This window comes from Sciurus vulgaris (assembly GCF_902686455.1).
Source record: "Sciurus vulgaris genome assembly, chromosome: 2".
Lineage (NCBI taxonomy): Eukaryota > Metazoa > Chordata > Mammalia > Rodentia > Sciuridae > Sciurus > Sciurus vulgaris.
In genome coordinates this window covers 108510912-108528582 of record NC_136462.1, presented here as the reverse complement: position 1 = coordinate 108528582, position 17671 = coordinate 108510912, and the positions used below count along the sequence as shown (strand labels likewise).

At 39.6% G+C, this 17671-nt stretch overlaps 1 protein-coding gene across 1 annotated transcript in view; it reads left to right on the top strand.

Moving 5' to 3' along the window:
• The window catches only part of RORA (RAR related orphan receptor A), a 675763-nt gene that overhangs the window by 498894 nt on the left and 159198 nt on the right, over positions 1-17671 (top strand). Inside the window, exon 2 of the mRNA XM_079129337.1 lies at positions 6279-6308. Coding sequence (XP_078985463.1) covers positions 6279-6308 — 30 coding nt within the window. The remainder of the gene's footprint in view (positions 1-6278; positions 6309-17671) is intronic.

The following is a 17671-nucleotide window of genomic DNA, read 5'->3' as shown; positions in this document are numbered from 1 at the left end:
GAGCACTTTCAGTAATATGTACTGATTATCATTAATGGTTCTTTTGTCCTAGACAAGGACATTGTTTTGTAACATCATTTTGTTTGGCAAGGCCCTATGGGCTGTATTCCTCGCCTGCCTCCTGCATGGACTTTCTCCTTGACTATGTGTGGAATGGAGCAAGCTCATCCGACAACTCAGGATTGAGGAGGAGGGAACATAGGGCCAGCACAAAGTGTGAGCATTTTCCTTATGAAGCAATTGTTGGCCATTCAAGAAAAAAAAAAAAAAAAACCTAAATGCTCAGCCTTGCTTCTTAGCTAGTGTTCATCCACTGCGCATAAACTGCTGTTTTGACAGGGAGCTCCTTACAACAATGAAATCAAGAAGTAAGGAGAAGCACAGGGGGCCCAGGAGACCGTGACATTTGCCCTGTGCCTGCTGATCATATGGCAGGGAGGAGGTTAAATGTTCCAAGTTTTATTTTAAATTTTTTCCCTGAGCCCTCAAACCTAATTTCCCAGATTATCCACCTATTTAACAACAGTGCCCTAATGGTTATGTCTGTGTTTGCCCAAGGGATATATCTCTGTTTATCTAACAGGGATTATATTCACAAAGCATATGCAGTTAGAAATGTCTTAGAAGGAAAGAAGCAACTATACCCTGGGCCCCACATGAATCATCTAAAGTCTTACCATAAACCTAGCACTTAGAATGGGATCCCTACACCCCGCCAGCTCCTTATTTTTCAGTTGTAGGGATCCATCCCAGCATCTCATGCATGCTAGGCAAGTGCTGTATCACTTCATTTAATTCCCAGCCCTCTTCTCCTTTTGTGAATAAAGACACATAAACTTGGATAGATTAAGCCATTTGCCCAAGATCTCACAGCTTCAGTGATGGGCATGTTTTGTAACTCAGACATATTGTGAGAAATGAAAATAATTCTTGTGAAGATCTTCAGATTTAGAGTTGTCCTTTTCTAGAAATTAAGCAGTCAATGTGCAAGGCAAGTGTAGCATCATGAGTTGGGTCAACTGAGACTGAATTATCCCCCAGTATCTCTCTTTCTTCCTTCCAAATTCATCTGAAAGATAGCAATATTGACATATTTGAAAAAGATAAAGAAAAAAAGAACCTCTTTGCTACATTTTAGGTATGCTTGTTTGTTTTGCTACAAGCACAGAACTTACCCATGTTTGTTTTATCTCTACCTCAACAGTCATTATCTCATTGCAAAAGAGGACAAGAGAAGGCACAAGGCTTTATGTGGACAAGGTGGCAGAGGAGCATCTTTGTAGCTAGTGACTTGTCCAGAATGCAAGGTCTCCGGAAATGCTAGCTCAGGAATTGGGGAGGAGGAAAGATGCCTTCTCTTACCAAGAAAAAAAAAAAGGTTAAAATTAACTTGGGAATCTAGACAATTGCTAGAAACCAAGAGAAAATAAGAAGTCCATCAAGGAAGTTAATTGGTCCAAGATTTGGCACTGATTGGAAATATGAGATTACATTCCTAAAGTGCTCTTTCCTGGGATGACTATAACTCTGAAACTTTTCCCTACTGATAAGCGTGACAGTGACAAATCTGTGGTATTTTCATGACATTTCCTTTACTTTGCTTTGAAGCATGGTTGGTGCAATGGAGTCAGGCAATCTTGCTATATTAGAAGTCCTGCTTTACTTTGGGTGGAGTATTTGTGGAGTTTTTATTTTTTTTCCTCCCTCTCTCTTTCTTATTTTTAGTTATTTTAATTGGCAATCTAAAATTACTGTCTATTGTAAAGTGCTTTAAAACATACCTGGAAATGCCTCTGGTATGGTGTGTGGGATGTGTGTGTGTGTGTGTGTGTGTGTGTGAGAGAGAGAGAGAGAGAGAGAGAGAGAGAGAGAGAGAAATAATAAGGCATCTGGCAACTTCATCAAAACATACCATTTTTCTCCAGCCCAGATCATTTTAAGAGATTCCCCCAGAGAAGTGTATCTCTTACTTACATAACCTATTGTGAACACTGCCTTCTTTGGTTTTTAAGGCAAGAAGAAAAATTTTCAGGGGGTTACCTTTGATTATGATCTACCTCAGATTTTTTTTTTTTTTTAATAGTGAGAGAGAGAGATCTGGCAGCCTGTTGGTTTAGAAAGAAGTAGTTGGTTTGATAGCTTAAAAGGAAAGCAAGAGCTATTGATCAATGAACTAGAAGGGAAATTTAAAAACCATCAACTTTCAATTCAACTACCTCATTCTACAGATGAGAAGATGAAGGCCCAGGGAAGTTAAATGATTTTCCCAATTTATCCATTGGGTTCATTTGGGGCTGGGGGAGGGGATGTTTTGGGTCCTCCCCATCACTCACCACAACTCTATGAAGTCGCTTTCTCTGTAGAGAGCATTACTCTGCTCTGGCCTGTTTGTGAATCTCTGAGGAAGGATCTTGGTGTTCTTCCCAGTCATTTGGAAGTGAATCAAAACCTTCACAACAGCCAGGCTTGGTTCTACACCCTTTGATGGTGGTGATCAATGTCCTTTGTCCTCACTGATCAGCAACCCCCCTGGACTGTGCAGAGCACAGAATCAAAATGGAGCTCAGGGTCTAGAATAGAATACACTTACCTTTTGGAACTTGGTTCTCTATCTCAGCTCTTTTCCATCAAAAGTGAAGGCATTTTCTAGTCACTTGGTCTGATAACCACGTACTTGGGCATGAATCAGTGTGAAACCCAGGGACACTATGAAAGGTGAAGGCATGGCTCTTAGGAGCATGTGATAATTCAATTTTGTTAAAATAATAATGTGCAAATTGCTTACCCTTTACCAAAGTCAATAATTAATTTTTATTCACATTTCCCGGGTTGTAAAGCTCTTATTTCACTTTTTCACAATAGTCTTTTAAGTATTATGATGATTATATCTAATTTTAAAGACCAAGAGATTCAGTTGCAGGAAAGTTAAGCACCTTGTCCAAGGTGGGCTATGTGTGCAAACTCAGGTCAGCTTGCCTTCAAATCCAGTTCTCTTATAAGCTGCCTTTAAAGAATGTATGCTTTTCTTTTCCTGAGTAGAATATTAGAGGTATTTGCCTCCTTAATAGTCATTGTGATTTGTCCTTAGGAAACTTAATTCTCCAAGAATCGCTTGGTTCAGAGCTCCTGCTCCTGCTGCGGCTGGTTGTATTAGGTTTAGAGAAGGTATTTTTCTGAAGGTCTTTCCTCCTCCACTCAAGGGAAAAAATTCACAATATATGACTTCTGTGATCTGGCTGAGGATAAACTCTCTTCCTGGTGAGAAAGACAGGAATTTTGAAACCTCCAGAAAATAGGAAGAGAAAGAAAAGAGAACTCATTCCCTCTCCCCCACCACAAAAAAGTGAGAAAACAGCTGCCAATAGCAAAGCAGGGCACACAAGCCTGCTGTGAATGGAGACCAGGGAGACAGGGGTAGGTAATTCAGGCAGCTGGATTTCTAGTAGAATGTTCTCTTTCTTCTAGAATATTCTGGAATCTTCTCAAATCAACTCAGCCTCTCTTCAAGTTGGAGGGACTGTGGTTTCTACAAGTTTGTATCAGTATCTGTTTGAGTACATCTTTCACCCAAGCCCATGATGAGGCTTCCTGGTTTAGATAAGGCTGAGGACAGGGCCCTGTAGTTTTTAAAGTATTTATAGAACTGGCAACAGAGAGGTATGCTCCAGGGAGTAATAAGAATTACTAATAAGTATGTAGTTTTTTGAAAGGTAATATCTACAAATACATTAAACAAAATACAGTATATTTTAAAGACTTGCAGAGACTGGCTTCCCATCCAGTATTTACTTCTACAGAGAAACTTTTTATTACACTAATTAAACTTCCCTGAGCCTCAGTTTCCCCATCTGTGAAATAAAAAGGATATTTTCCTCATTTATTTTTTTCTTTCTTTTTTTTCTGAACTTCTGTGGAGTCATTTAATATAAAGTACAAGAACTTCAATGGAAAAAAGAGGGAAAAAAATTCAAGGCATTAGAGCAATCATGATTATTTTTCAAGGGAGGACAAAGGGAGGGCCAATGTATTTTCTGATTATTAAATTTACCTTTTGTGTGTTTACACTGTTTTAGTTTGTTCACTTACTCTAGGGAAATAGAACTCTGTCTTCAAAATGGCTACTAAGTAAAATATTTATGTACCTTTTAAAAAATAGTGCTTTCACAAGATGGGTGTGTCTTTAAGCTTTTCTTCATGAAAAGGTTCATATTAACTGTTTAGTGTATCTTTATTTTATACAATAAATATAATTTACATTATATTTGTACAGGTTAGGACTGTCACATAATATATAGATTGCCCAGGAAATATCGAATTTAAGATAAACAACTTAATATCTGAAATTTAAGTTTTACTGAAATCCGAATTTTATCTGCTAAATCAGGCAACCCCATAAATACAAACCTCACATTACTTATATCGGTCATTAACTGAGAGTTCAACAAAACTAAGGAGCCCAGAGCTGGCACTGTTTCTGAAGTTACACTTTCTCCTGGAGATATGGGAAGTTTTAGTTCTGTGCCTGCTACCATGCCCTCCAAGATAAGGCAGCTTTCCTGGAAAGAATCTCAAAATCTATTATCAGTGTAATCATCATGAAAATATTTGATGAGAACACTGTCTCACGCTGTATAATAAATTTAAGTAGAAAAGTCAAAGCAGTAGTATTTTCATCAGGCCTTCGGATGTCAGGAGAAAATAGTTCCACACTCAGCGAATATAGATAGGTCTGTTTTGGGCTGTGTTAAATCCAATTGTGTGGAGGTTTTGAATAATCAGGAGTGACAGCCTAAGCACTTTCTCTTCAAAGTGATTTTACAGAAAGCTCCATTTCCTAAGGAAAGTACACACAGGGTTCTCATAGTGCTGAAATGCACTAATGTATCAATTTATTGGTGCTGGTATCATAAGCTAGAGTTGCAAACTGTATTCAGATTTTTAACTTTACTCACTGTTGTTCTTGGGGGAGGTGGCCTTCCCATGATAAATGTTACTTCGAAAAATTCTAGAACACTTTCGTGGTTTCCATCTGAGAGAGCCTCCAAAGATCTTCACAGAAGGTTCTAACTTCACTTTGCAAAGCCAACTCAAACATGATGAAAAACAATATAGTTTTCCTCAATAAAAAGGGGGGGAAAAGAATTTGAGTTGGGCTATGTAATTTCAGCTTCCCTAAATAAGGTCTTTGGAAAATTGTGGGGGGAGCAAGTGTGTGATTTTGGTCTTGGAGCACAACTTTGGAACTAACTTTTTTTCTTAATGTCTACCGAGGATTTTTCATAACAGATTTCTTCCCTGTACGACATGTTCCATAGTTAAGTAATAGGTCTGATGTGGATGCCAAAATTTTCAACAACTTTTACTTTCCAAAGGAGGGTTAAATAGTTCTCCTAATAACTTGAAAGAAAAAAAAAATTCAAGGTTTACCACAGTTCTTAGTCACAGGCTAAATGTTTTCAACAGTTTTATTACTTTGAGCCTATTTAGTCTTGAGAATATCTCCCAAGAAGAATGGAGCATAAGATGAGTTCAAGATGTAGTATTTCTGAACTGGAAATAGGATTGTTTGTATTGAAGCATACATCCCTGCTATCTTTATCAGCTCTTACGTGCCAACTATTGCTTAGTTCCACTCCTCGCCCGCCATCTGTCAATCATCTTGGAAACATCAAAGGTGCTGACTCATGAATCCTTCATATTTCCATGCAGTTATGTTCCATACATTTTGCTGCCATTTGCAGAGAGGAAGCACTCATTCCCCACATGACCTTAATGAGTATGGACACGTAGGTACATTTTGTGGAAGAATTTTTCCCTCACCATTAAAAGTTATGCTTCATGTGAGCAAGAAGAGTCATTTTCATTAAAAAGTAAACACAAAACCAATGGCCATACCAAATTAATGGCTCCGTTGCTCAGCTTGCTCTTGTCTGAATAGGTTGGTGTTACTCTCTTGCATCTTAAATGTCTCCCTTAAATCTCTGCCTCTAAATGTGATCATCTCCCCGATGTATAAAAAAGAAACAAGAACTTTCTCTCATCCTGTTTCACCCTATTCCATTACTGTCTGTCCATGCTGCTTCTTAAACACTTAGGCCAATGGGTGATACTCACAGTCTGTCATTTTCATTTGCATGGTTTTGGATAGGTCTGGTGACAGTGCCATGCATTGCCATCTGACCAAAATGGTGTTCCTGAGCACACCCTGGAATGATGTACAATCAGTGGAGCTCAGAGAGGACATTTTCTTACCTTTGTCATTTTTTCTTCTCTTCCAGGTATCTCAGTAACAAAGAAGACACATACATGTAAGTAACGCATTTTTTTTTTTGTCCAAAGTTTTCTGAAGAGTTGGAATTCGCATATGTCTGGCTGCTGTGACCCTTCGATAAACTAATGTTCCAGCTGTGATCCATGGTCAACAGAGGTCATATTTTCAACCTGTAGTGGTCGGAAGTGGTACATCTCCACCTGTTTGTACTGAGTGTGTGTTGAAGAGAGAGGCTAGACATATTCTGCTGAATACTAGTGTTTCAAGCCATGAATCGTTAGAAAAATCATGAAATCTAGCCAGGAGGATCAATCACTTACTGATCACCCTCCCTCTGGATCCTTCTTAGAAGAGTTGGTATGTTTCTAGGAAACATCACCTTGATTTCTTTTAAACTTTGGTCTCCTTTTCCTCTCCACTAGTTCACAAACTAGGCTGTTTTGTTCTTATGTGTGTGGAGCAGAGATATTGACTGGGAATAGAGGTGCTGTGGCTCGACCATGGGCATGACCTACGAGGGCCCTGGTAAATGGCATCGGTAGTTTGATGTGGAAATGTGTGCTGGATTTATGCTCTGTATTCATCCCACTTCTCAGGTTCAACTGCTTTCATCAGTTGCCTTCATTCAAACTACACCCTAAGTTTACAAACTCACGTCAATGTAAGGTGTTGTGATTTGCAATCTGAGCAATAATGTTTGTGCCTTGAACCTCAGGAGGAAATCATATGTCATTGACACAGGCAGTCAACTTTCACTGCACTGGACCAGCATATCATTCAGGCTTTGAATTAATGGTGTCATTAGAATTTGATGACTATTTTAGACCACAGATCTGTGCTACCTATGAGATGTGTTTGGGCATCTTTTTAAGGCAAGCAGTGGAGCTATTTTGGCACAATATAGGAATGACAAGGATATATCCCCAAATTTTTCTTAATTATACTTTTTAAATTTTTTTTATTTCATGTGCTCATATTTGGGGAAAAAAATCTGTGTAACATCAAAGTAGTTCAGCTTGTGCCTCAGTTGATTCTTGAAATCTGCTCTTGGGTTTGTCTGTCTGTCTATCTGTATTTGTAGAGAACAAAAATGCAAAAACAAAAAAACAAAAAACAAAAAAAAAAAAGAAAAAAGAAAAAAAGCATCAAATTCAATGAGAAGTTGCCTGCCTCCTAGGCCCCAGTCCTGCAGTCCCTCCACGTGGCTCTCTCACGGGCTCCCACGGAATGCTTGTTTGAGGAACAATGAAAGGTCCTCCCCATACTGGACACGTGATCAGGATGGCACCTCCATCTCTCAAAGCACAGTTTCAGTTGGCTGTCCCTCCATCAGGATAGTCTGTGACCCTTAGCTTTTTGGGGGTTGTTTTGTCGTTGTTCTTGTTGTTCTTGCTGTTGTCGGTGCATAATTGAGCTCATGATGACTGAGAGATTGACAGTGCAGGAGACTGAAGTCCTCTGTATATCCGCAGGGCAGGCATGGTACAGAGCGCTTCCTTGCACAGCCTTGCCCATGAGCTCGTCCCTGGCCTGGAGGGACCCACTCTAGAGGTGGTAAGTAATTCAGTCTTTCTGCTAGCTCAGTCCTGGGCCTCTCCCAAATAGGGGCTGTTGATTGTGCCTACTGTTTATGGTGGTTTGGGGTATGGACTCCTAGCCGCCTAGCAATCAATATCCAGAAAGCTACTGACTATTTGCAATATCGTTTGGCTTTTAGAGAAGTGGACAAAACCACTAGTTTAACTCCATTGAACATGAAGCATATACTGTAACTCATAAGATAACATGAGTAAGAGACCATAGGAATTACTAATGTACGGACGGTCCATCTGTAAAGACATTCAAGGAATTGTCATCCAGAAAATAATTTCATTGACCTGCTGTAGATAGAATAACAGCCTGTGGTTAAGTAGAACTCATGGAAGATTTAGGTGACAGCATGAGAACGGCAGCTAGTGAGGAAAAATTGATATTCCAATAACAGGCAATGTAACCAAGTGGGCCTTTTGACAAAGGCTTAAAGAACTTCATCAGCTAAATCTGCTTTAACATAAAATCAAGATATAGCCAGAGTGGGTGGACTTTAAGTGTTTTTCTAACATCAAAAAATCAGTAGGAAAATGTTTAGTCATTAAACAGAAAGTTAATCTAGAAAGACTTAAAGCTCTTTATATGGTTGAGAGAGAGGTTTAGTTCAGAAATTTTTTTGTTTAAATATATTTACCTTCATGATTTGGGGGAGAAGGCCCAGAATAAAACCACCCAATGACGAGTTGCAAAGGATAGCAGCTGCATAGACATTGACCCAGAACCTTGCATGCGTCAAGGAGAAATTGAATTGTCCAAGTGCAGAACTGTGAAAGTCCCCTGTGCCTCTGAAACTTGGAGATTGTTTTTGTCACCCAACTCAGCAGACATCCCATCATATTTCTGATCTTAGCATCTCTACAGGGTCCCAACCTTATGAGGAGGAATAAAATCAATCAGTTCTTTCTCTAATAACAGTCACCCAAATGACTTCTTCTTTAGCATCTGTCGGATTTTTCTTGAAAACTGAACTGCCCTAACTTGCCTATAAGTTTTTTTGAGATATGTAATTCCAGCTCCTCTTAAATCATCTTGACATCTGTTCTTCAAGAAGTTTCACTATCACTGAAGTGTATGAATTCATTTTTGTACTGTCTCAAAATTTCCATTTTTAGCCAAAGTTCTGGAAACCTTGGTCAAGACTTGACTACATAATCATTGACAGCTGAAGTCTCCCCACATTAGTGAGCTCAATTTGAGTTTCCTAAGTGCCCTCACAGAAAGATTGTTCAACTTACAAATTAATGTGTACAGTTGCAGAATATATTATCAGACCAGCATGTCAGCTCACAGGCCCCCCAGTGAGAGGTGCAAGAACTACAAAATGAACCTGAATAGTTGTAACATGTGGTAATATTTTAGGCCATGGTGCTATCTGGAAATATAGATATTGCTTATTAAAAAAAAATTTTGGGGGGGTGAGTTGAGCCATGAACTCCCATGAGAGGAAATTTGATTGTTAGCTTCAGAAGAATCCATGAACATAGTCCTGGGAGTATTCAGGTTCACCTGAGTTCCTAAGAAGGCTGTCTTAAGTGTTTGAACTTCATTTGGCTGGTGAGAGAAGACAAGGCTTTAGGGCTTTCAGGACAAGATCATCATGCCCAAATTGGTCAAGGACTTCTTACATTTGTGATGTTTTTCAATTGTTGATAGCAAATGTTGCTATTGGTTTTTGGTGTGCGAACATGAAAGAGAGTTTGTACTTGTGGGACAGGGACATATTAGATCAATTTTACACTGTGGCGTGGAATTTCAATTTAATTTTCATGGTGATTATATAGCACATGGATTTGGTTGGACACTTGCAAGATTGCTTTTGCTTTGGTGTTTCACAAGTTTGTTCTGGTCTCCTTCCTGATGAAATAGTACTGTGTGGATAAATATCTTTTTCTTGGAATCAACTGCTGTTTTGGTTTGTATTATTTGCCAAGGACAACTGGCCATTCACTCCTGACTTCTTAATCTAATTCTACTTGGATAGTTTCACATTTACTAAAATGTTTCAAGAGGACAAATATGAAGATGAAAAAATACAACAGAACATCTTAGCTATTTCCTGCTACTGGGAAGTTCAGCATCATAGTCATAACCTTAAGGAATATATAAGACAGCCACCACAAAACAGGCCAGGGGACACCTGGGAGGCCCCCAGATTATCCCAAGGACATCTGATTACTGCCACTTCCTCCTGTTTTTTTTTTTTTTTTCCTTTATTTTCTTTATTTATATGTGGTGCTGAGAATCGAACCCAGTGCCTCACACATGCTAGGTGAGTGCGCTACCACTGAGCCACAACCCCAGCCCTCTTCCTCCTGTTTTGAGCCTTGTTTATGTTCCTTATTGTTCTGGTCCAACCCTGCACCTCCTCCTGCATTCACACTCCAGGATGGTCAAATGATTAAAAAAAAAAAAAAAGTTCAGGTTACTCAGTGGTAAGCAATCAAGAAAATGTGTTCGTTTGAATTTTCCTCCCAGAATACAAAAATTGCTTCTGAACCTTCTAAACGGTTTTAATTTTAACATAAATAACCATTAAAAGGTAACTTACTACATTCTCAAATGTTTGGTTGCAGCAGACTAACACCTCAAATATATCAAATTAAAGTACTATTATTTATAATGGTTTTAGTTCCCAATAGTAAATATATTTTAGCACAAACCTGAATATTTCTTTCAGAGTAATCTTTTGCCTCCATAAAAACGTGTTTATTGCAATCATTTAAAGTGGAATAGGTTAATGTATTCACTTTTCACTCCCAGAGACTTGGCTTTGAATTTGACTTAGAGAAAATTAGTTTTGAGGCCTCAACCTCCTCTCCTTAGGCATTTGTTGATACCACAAAATGAACCCAACAATTTGTCACAATTGTTGCCATTTACTCAGGAGAACCAGGAACTAGAATAACCTTATTTTATCGTTTTCTTTTCCTTTCCTTGAGGCCATTCTTTTTGATTGTAGACTCTCAGCAACCTCAAACTTGAGGCTTACCCACATAATTTTCACAGTCCAGGAAAGTGCAGAAACCTTCCTTGGCATAGCTAACAGAGGTGCTTTGGTGATATAGTTAATAGGTTGCCGTGACAACCCATGTGACTCACAGTGTGACTCACAGCAATTATAATTTCAGTTGCTGGCACAGTGTTTCCTTAGGATAGACATGAGAAGAAGCCATACCAAAGTTCTTTTAGTAGGCCTTTATCCAGATCCTGTCTATCCATTGACAAGTAGTCAGGAAAAAGGATAATCTAGTGCTCATGAAATGTCTGGAAGACTATTGCTAAGTTCACTAAGCCTACTGGCCATCCCAGACGTCAAGTTGGCTGACAGTGGGGCATAACCAAAATATAGGTGATGGATCTTACAGAGCTCCCTAATGGACAGTCTTTTACTGAGGACCTGCTATGTGCTGGCAGATGCTTTACCCATAAGGACTTTACAAACTAGTTGAGGGAAGGGACTGGGGGTGGGAGAGACAGGGAGGGTATGAACACATAATCACAGAAAACAACTGAAAGCACCAATGGCAAGTGTACCAGTTCCAGAAGATTCAGCTGATAATTGGAATGCATGCTAAACTGGAAGTATGGGAAGGAAAAGAATCAAGGAGAAAATCCAGGATTCTGATGCTGTGATCCAAGCAACCATAGCAGTGACGTGAAAGATAAAGACTCAGCCCTAGGTCCTGAAAGAAAAAAGTCCCTGCTTCTTATTCCCATTCATGCCAACCCAGATAACACCTGACCAGTTCCTTCAAGCTCAGCTGACCTGAAGAAGTAAAAACCCTTTTGGAGTACCTAGAACTGATTACCTTTAGAGTCAGCCTGTGCACTACAGTCAAGCTCTCCTAAGCTTAACAGGAGTTCTCTGTCTCATCAGATTAGAGTAAATGGCCTGCACTTGGCCCTGCCAGTTCTTCCAAGGTAGAAGATTTTCATAGTCTTAAAACATAGTTTAAGTAAGGATTTGTGAACTCCACTGAAAAGCTGAATATTTAGCTCAGTGCTTCCATCAAAGCATCCAGCCAATTCAAGTGTGCTTGGTTAATAGACTCCACATTCATAACCTGAGTCTGGACCCAAAGTATTTGTGTTCCTGTTTCATTACATAGGCTCAAAAGGGTGTGTTGAGATAGGATTGATTAAAATCCATGGTGACCACTAGGGAGGAAACAAAAATGTCTAGTCTACCAGGTACTAATGTGTAGAGGTATGACATATTTAATAAACTCTTAGACATTGTGGAGTTGTATTTTAAAGAAGGGCTACATGTCTATTACAGAAATTTGCATTACTTCTAGTTCAATAATGACAATTCTAATGCAGAATTACCTGTGGTTGTAGCAGCAGCAGCAGAAAAATGCCACCTGCTAAGCAATTCTAAAGGCATGTGTTTCGTGCTTTACATCATTATCTCACTTAATCTCCTCATAAGTTCCATGAGCTTTGTACTACTTGCACCACATTTTAGATAAGAAAACTAATCTGAGGAATGAGTAACTTAGCTCAAAGAAGTGAAAAAACCTGTCAGCTCACCCAGGCGGTCATGGGCAGAGCTTAGACTCGAAACAGAATAGATTGCCTCTTCGTGTGTAAGAGTCACACTGTTATCTCCAGTATCAACATTAGCTAATACTTTGTGACACTTAATGCTAGGCACTTTTCTGAAGCACTCTGTAAGTGTTCATCTATTTATTTACCACAACTTTGGGAGGTAGATATTGCTACTGCACCCACTCTTCAGGAGGAGACTGAGGCTCAGGGTCCTACAACTAGCTAGCATGTGGTGAAGCCAGGATTTAAAGGCCATCCACAGAGCTGAATTGCTTCTAAAATGAAGACCTTCGTTCTAAAGTATAGAAAAAAATTGCAACATAGTCATTCCTACCACTGATTGAGGTTTTCTTTTATATTACAACTATTTTACCTGTATGGGCTTCTAAGTGTGAAGAACCAACTGATTATACAAAAGAGGAAAATGTTAGTTATTCCCACTACATGAAAAAAATTCATCTAGCCATGCTGGTGTGCAAGAAATTACACAGCCTTCCCTCTTTAAAATGATCATTACTTGTCCTCTCAACACTCTAAGCCATCAGAGAATTGGCATCTACTTAATGACACTGTTCCTACAACACAACTGATTCCACAATGAAAACAACCATTTCAAGTAGTTACTCAGGCTTCTACAAGAATTGTCCCCCCACCCCTTACTAGAAATGATGTGTATTTCTTATGGCATGGACTTATCTCCCATTGAAAGAAATCCTTTAAATGCCATCAATGACATTTACAATAAATTTGTGTGATATTCTTTTGTCAAACCAACTTGATAATTCAAGTACAACTTTCAGTGCCACATAGATAGTATGACTCAGGACACTAGGTTTTCCTTGAAGCCAAACCTAAAACAAACAAAACCCTAAAAGCTAGAAAAATGGCTAGGGACCTGGAATATATCTATATCAAAGGGATATATGAGAAGCAAAGAACTAAGTTTTGAGGATGCTGAACCCACCTGAATTTAGGATTGGATTTAGAGTGGGTTTAGATCCACATGCAAAGGACTAAACCTGTAGGACAAGCAGAAATACAAATACATTCAAAATGCAAACCGGGCTATCACTCTACGTTAACTTCATCAGCTACACAATTTTTTCCATTAAATTTCTTATCAGTTATGCAGCCTTGAAATTAGCATGTTTATGGTCACATGGCCCTTTAGATTATAATTAATGTCCATACCTAACAAGTTAGAGTGACTAACATTTTCATTTCCAAGCTATGCAGTTCACCTTTTGCCTTCGACTGCCCACGTTTCCTTCCAGTGGAATGTTGTCCACCCACTCCACTTCTACCTCTGGACAAACATTTATTCCTACGTAGGAATGGTAGTTCTTTCCCTGTTTGACTGTTTTTATCACCTGAGCATCGACTCTAGCTCCAAACACCAACAGCCAAGCACAATGATTAAGAAGCAAACTGAAGGGCTGGGGAGATAAGAGTGCTTGCCTTGCAAGCATAAGGTCCTGAGTTCGATCCCCAGTACCGCAAAAAAAAAAAAAAAAAAAAAAAAAAACGCAAACTGAGAAGCAGAATATACTAGAATGTGCTAGATTCAGAATTGGATTCAGTGATAGGGAAGTAATCCATAAATATTTTATTTTCTAAATGGCCTCCTATTTGGTAAACCCTTCTGTGATTTGCCCCCTATTTTCCTCCTCACTTAACTCTTTCTTTTTAAATAATTTATTTTAAATGTTCATTTTGGAGAAGAGATTATATGATGGATAATCTAGAAACCTGTAATACTAGGATCTAAGGCAGGAAGGCTGGAAAGCAGATTGCTACCAATCCCTCTGCACGGATAGGGCTGGGAGCCAGGCAGATTTATTAACTTGGTATTACTTAACCCATACTTTATCACTACCACTGCATGAAGCACAATGTGGTATAGAAATTTTAACTCAGGACTGGGGGCACAGCTCAGTGATGGACTGCTTGCCCAGTGCATATGAGGCACTGGGTTCAATCCCCAGTATCACAAAGAGTAAAAAAGAAAGAATGAAAGTTTGACTGATTTTTCCTTACCTCTAATAATTGAGTCGGAAGGAGAAAGAACAGGTCTATTTGAGGAACTTTTAGTAATGAAAGACTTGCAGGAAAACACAGGGTTGAGGTTCCAGTTGGATTATGTGTTTAAATGTCGTGTGGGCTGGAAGCACAATGGTGTCCTGAGCTTGGTCTGGAAGGGTCTTGAGGAGATATGATCAGCAGGTCAAGGGAGGCTCCAGGGATGGTGGTGTGGACCTGCCAGACTGGAGTAGAGTGTTAGCAAGGAAAAGAGAGAGCATCGGGAGGAGATGGCATAACCAATGGGGAGCCACAGAATGTGTGTGAAAAACGCAGTGACCTATAAACAATGTTTTTTCTGCCATTGTCTCTTAGCATTATATGAATCAGATGTTCCTGGCCTCCGTGCCATCTCTGAACCCAGATAAAATTCTTATCCTTAGATAGAGATTCTTTTCTGGCTGTTCCTGTGATCGACTGTGTAGAAAGAATGCTTACTGAGCAGGAAAGATCTAGCTCAAAAAGGGAAGGCTATTCTGACAGTGAAGAAAAAGTGTTTCCCTTTTTCTCTGTCTCCTCAGTTTTAAAGTCTAATTGTAAGACCAGTTCTTGCCATTCCATTAAAATCAGAGGCAGGGAATGAGCAGGGAAACTTGAAAAATACATATGCACTTTGAATTTCGTGACTAATGGTTCTCCTTGCTTGCTTTCATTCTGCTGCTAATTGGCTGGAGGCTACTGGGATGCTCTGAGACCCTGAGTCTCTCCAACCCTCTTAACTTGGCTACAAATAGCTTCATAAAAATTTGAACCCCGAGTCTTGCTCACCCCTTAGGCAGGTGAAGTAAACTGTACAGATTATTATTTTTTCACCACAAAGAATGATTTCCCTCATACTGCTGGACAATACAATAAGAAGACAACTACACCCCTTTCTTCACGTTTGGCATTCCTCAATTTCCAGAGAATGGGTTTCTATTGTTTCTCTTAAAGAACACAGAGGTCCAGATGGGGCATTTTGTCAGCTGCACATTCTTAAAAGTCTCCAGAATAATGAAGCATATTGAGTTAATTTATCTGTCTCTCTTGCACCATGTCATTCTGTGTCGACAAAACTGAAAATTTGCTTTTCCTCACCAAGTTGGGGTGTCAGGATAATTGATTGTTACCAGTCTGTGCGGTTGGTAGACAGGATAACACCAGTGCCTCTAGAGAACAGGTGGAAACTAAACTCTGTCCCCCGAGGCCAATGAAATAGCTGTTTGGTCCCTTGTGTGAAACTTCCTAATAACTTAACTGGGCAGCCTCTGGGTCCCTGGAGGGTTTCTCCACAAGAGTATTCCCTCTCTTTGTTAAGATTGCTTATTAAAAATGATTTTATAATGAAGTTGCCTCAAATAGCAGCTCTTTTCCTGGTTGTCCTTGAAGCTGTGGTGAAGAATCTTAGAGACAACTGTCTAGGGTTTTCCTCCTTGTTAAAAACTTCTCTCTTACCACTGTTACTCTTGATTTTTAAGGAGACAAAGTCTAACTGATGCAAGTCCCTCTCCAGTTGATTATGTCGCTTAAAACACTGTGCAAGGCGTCATTGGTAGTTTAGCTTGCCGTTTGGGCTCAGGAATCGAATTGATCTCCATGGATTGAGGACATTTAAGTCTGCAGTGGAAAGGAGTTTGGCAGGCTTCCCCAAGAGAGTGCCGCCACCAAGCAATGCTGCTGCTAACTCAGCCTCTGACTCCATCAAAACACTGATTTCCAATAATGTCTACTCTTTGGTCCTAGATTTCTCCAATCTGTAAACTAACCACTTTCCTGGCATCAGAGACTGCCACAAAAAGGAATCAAATCATTAAAAACAGGAGCACCCTCCCTCTTTACTCTCCACGTACTATATAAATTCAGAGGCTCCTTAGTCCATGTAGACAATGAGGAGGAAATTCAGGTTTCTGTGGTTCGCATCCTCACTTTGGCCTTTTGTTTGAAGGAGCTTACATGTGTTGATATATTTAACATGAAGGAGGATAAAGCAGATGCCAGTAAGGGTCACCATCAGAAATATCTGCCTCCAACTTGCCTTCCTGATAGCCAGGCCATCTCAATGAGCAACACAGGAACAAGAAGCCATGTAAAGTTGTTAGTGACAGATTCAGCTTGAAGTATTTTTCTTACTTTAAGATTTGTCAGGAGGTGAGTCTTCAGAGTGCTCAAGTTGTGGGTTGGCACAAGTAAGTTGTTTGCTTTGCAGTATGAATATAGTAGGACACCAACAGTAAGGGTCACCATGTGAATCTTCCAGTGGGAGATCAGAGTCTTGGTGGGTCACGCTAAGAACATGCCTGGAGTAACTATGTGAGATCTAGATAAGTCAATCTGCTTCACTACAGTACCCATTTTATTGTATCCCATAATATGTTATAAACCTCAACTATACACAGCAAAGTATATTTAAAAATGAAAACAAAATCCCTTAGCTAAATTCTTTTCTCTGAGACCAGGTGTCTTAGAAAATACCACCCTTACTTTTAGCAATTCCTGCTAGCCTCTTCCCCAGTGCTAGGGGAGGGAGTGGGGGAACTATGACCTTCCACTGTTCCACTGCTCGAAGGATCTTCTTATTCCATTCCTTTAGAACCGTCTAGGGCTTTCCTTTGCCTGAGCAATCTAAACTTCTTAGTACGGCATTCAAGGCTCTTCTCAACCTGACTCTCATCTTTCCACTGCTCTTTTTGTAACTTTTACCAGGCAGGCAGTTGTTGCCATCTTTGGTGTTCAGTTCTTGGGAGACTCCATGCATGGGCATACTGACTTTCTATCTCCTGGGTTTTGTTTGTCCTGGAATGTTCTTCACCAACTTCTGCACCTATGCAAGTCTTTCTGCTCCACTATAAACCACCTTGTTTATCGCTGCAGCTCTTCTACCCCCAAAGCACACTGTAAAGACAACAGCAGAAAATAGTTTTGTGTTACAGTGGTTTGTGTAGCTTCGTCCCATTAGATATATCTCTTATCTTTGATATAACTAGGCAGGATGGTTGATATCTACTATGTGCTCAATTAACATCTGTAGATTTTAAGTGTGTGTGTGTGTGTGTGTGTGTGTGTGTGTGTGTGTGTGTACAGACACATACACACTTTTAAGACCAGACACTATTCCTACACAATTGAGCTTGGGGGAAAAAACGATAATCTTTTAATAGTTAACAGTCATTCAAAATTATACTGAGATATATTATTCAATAT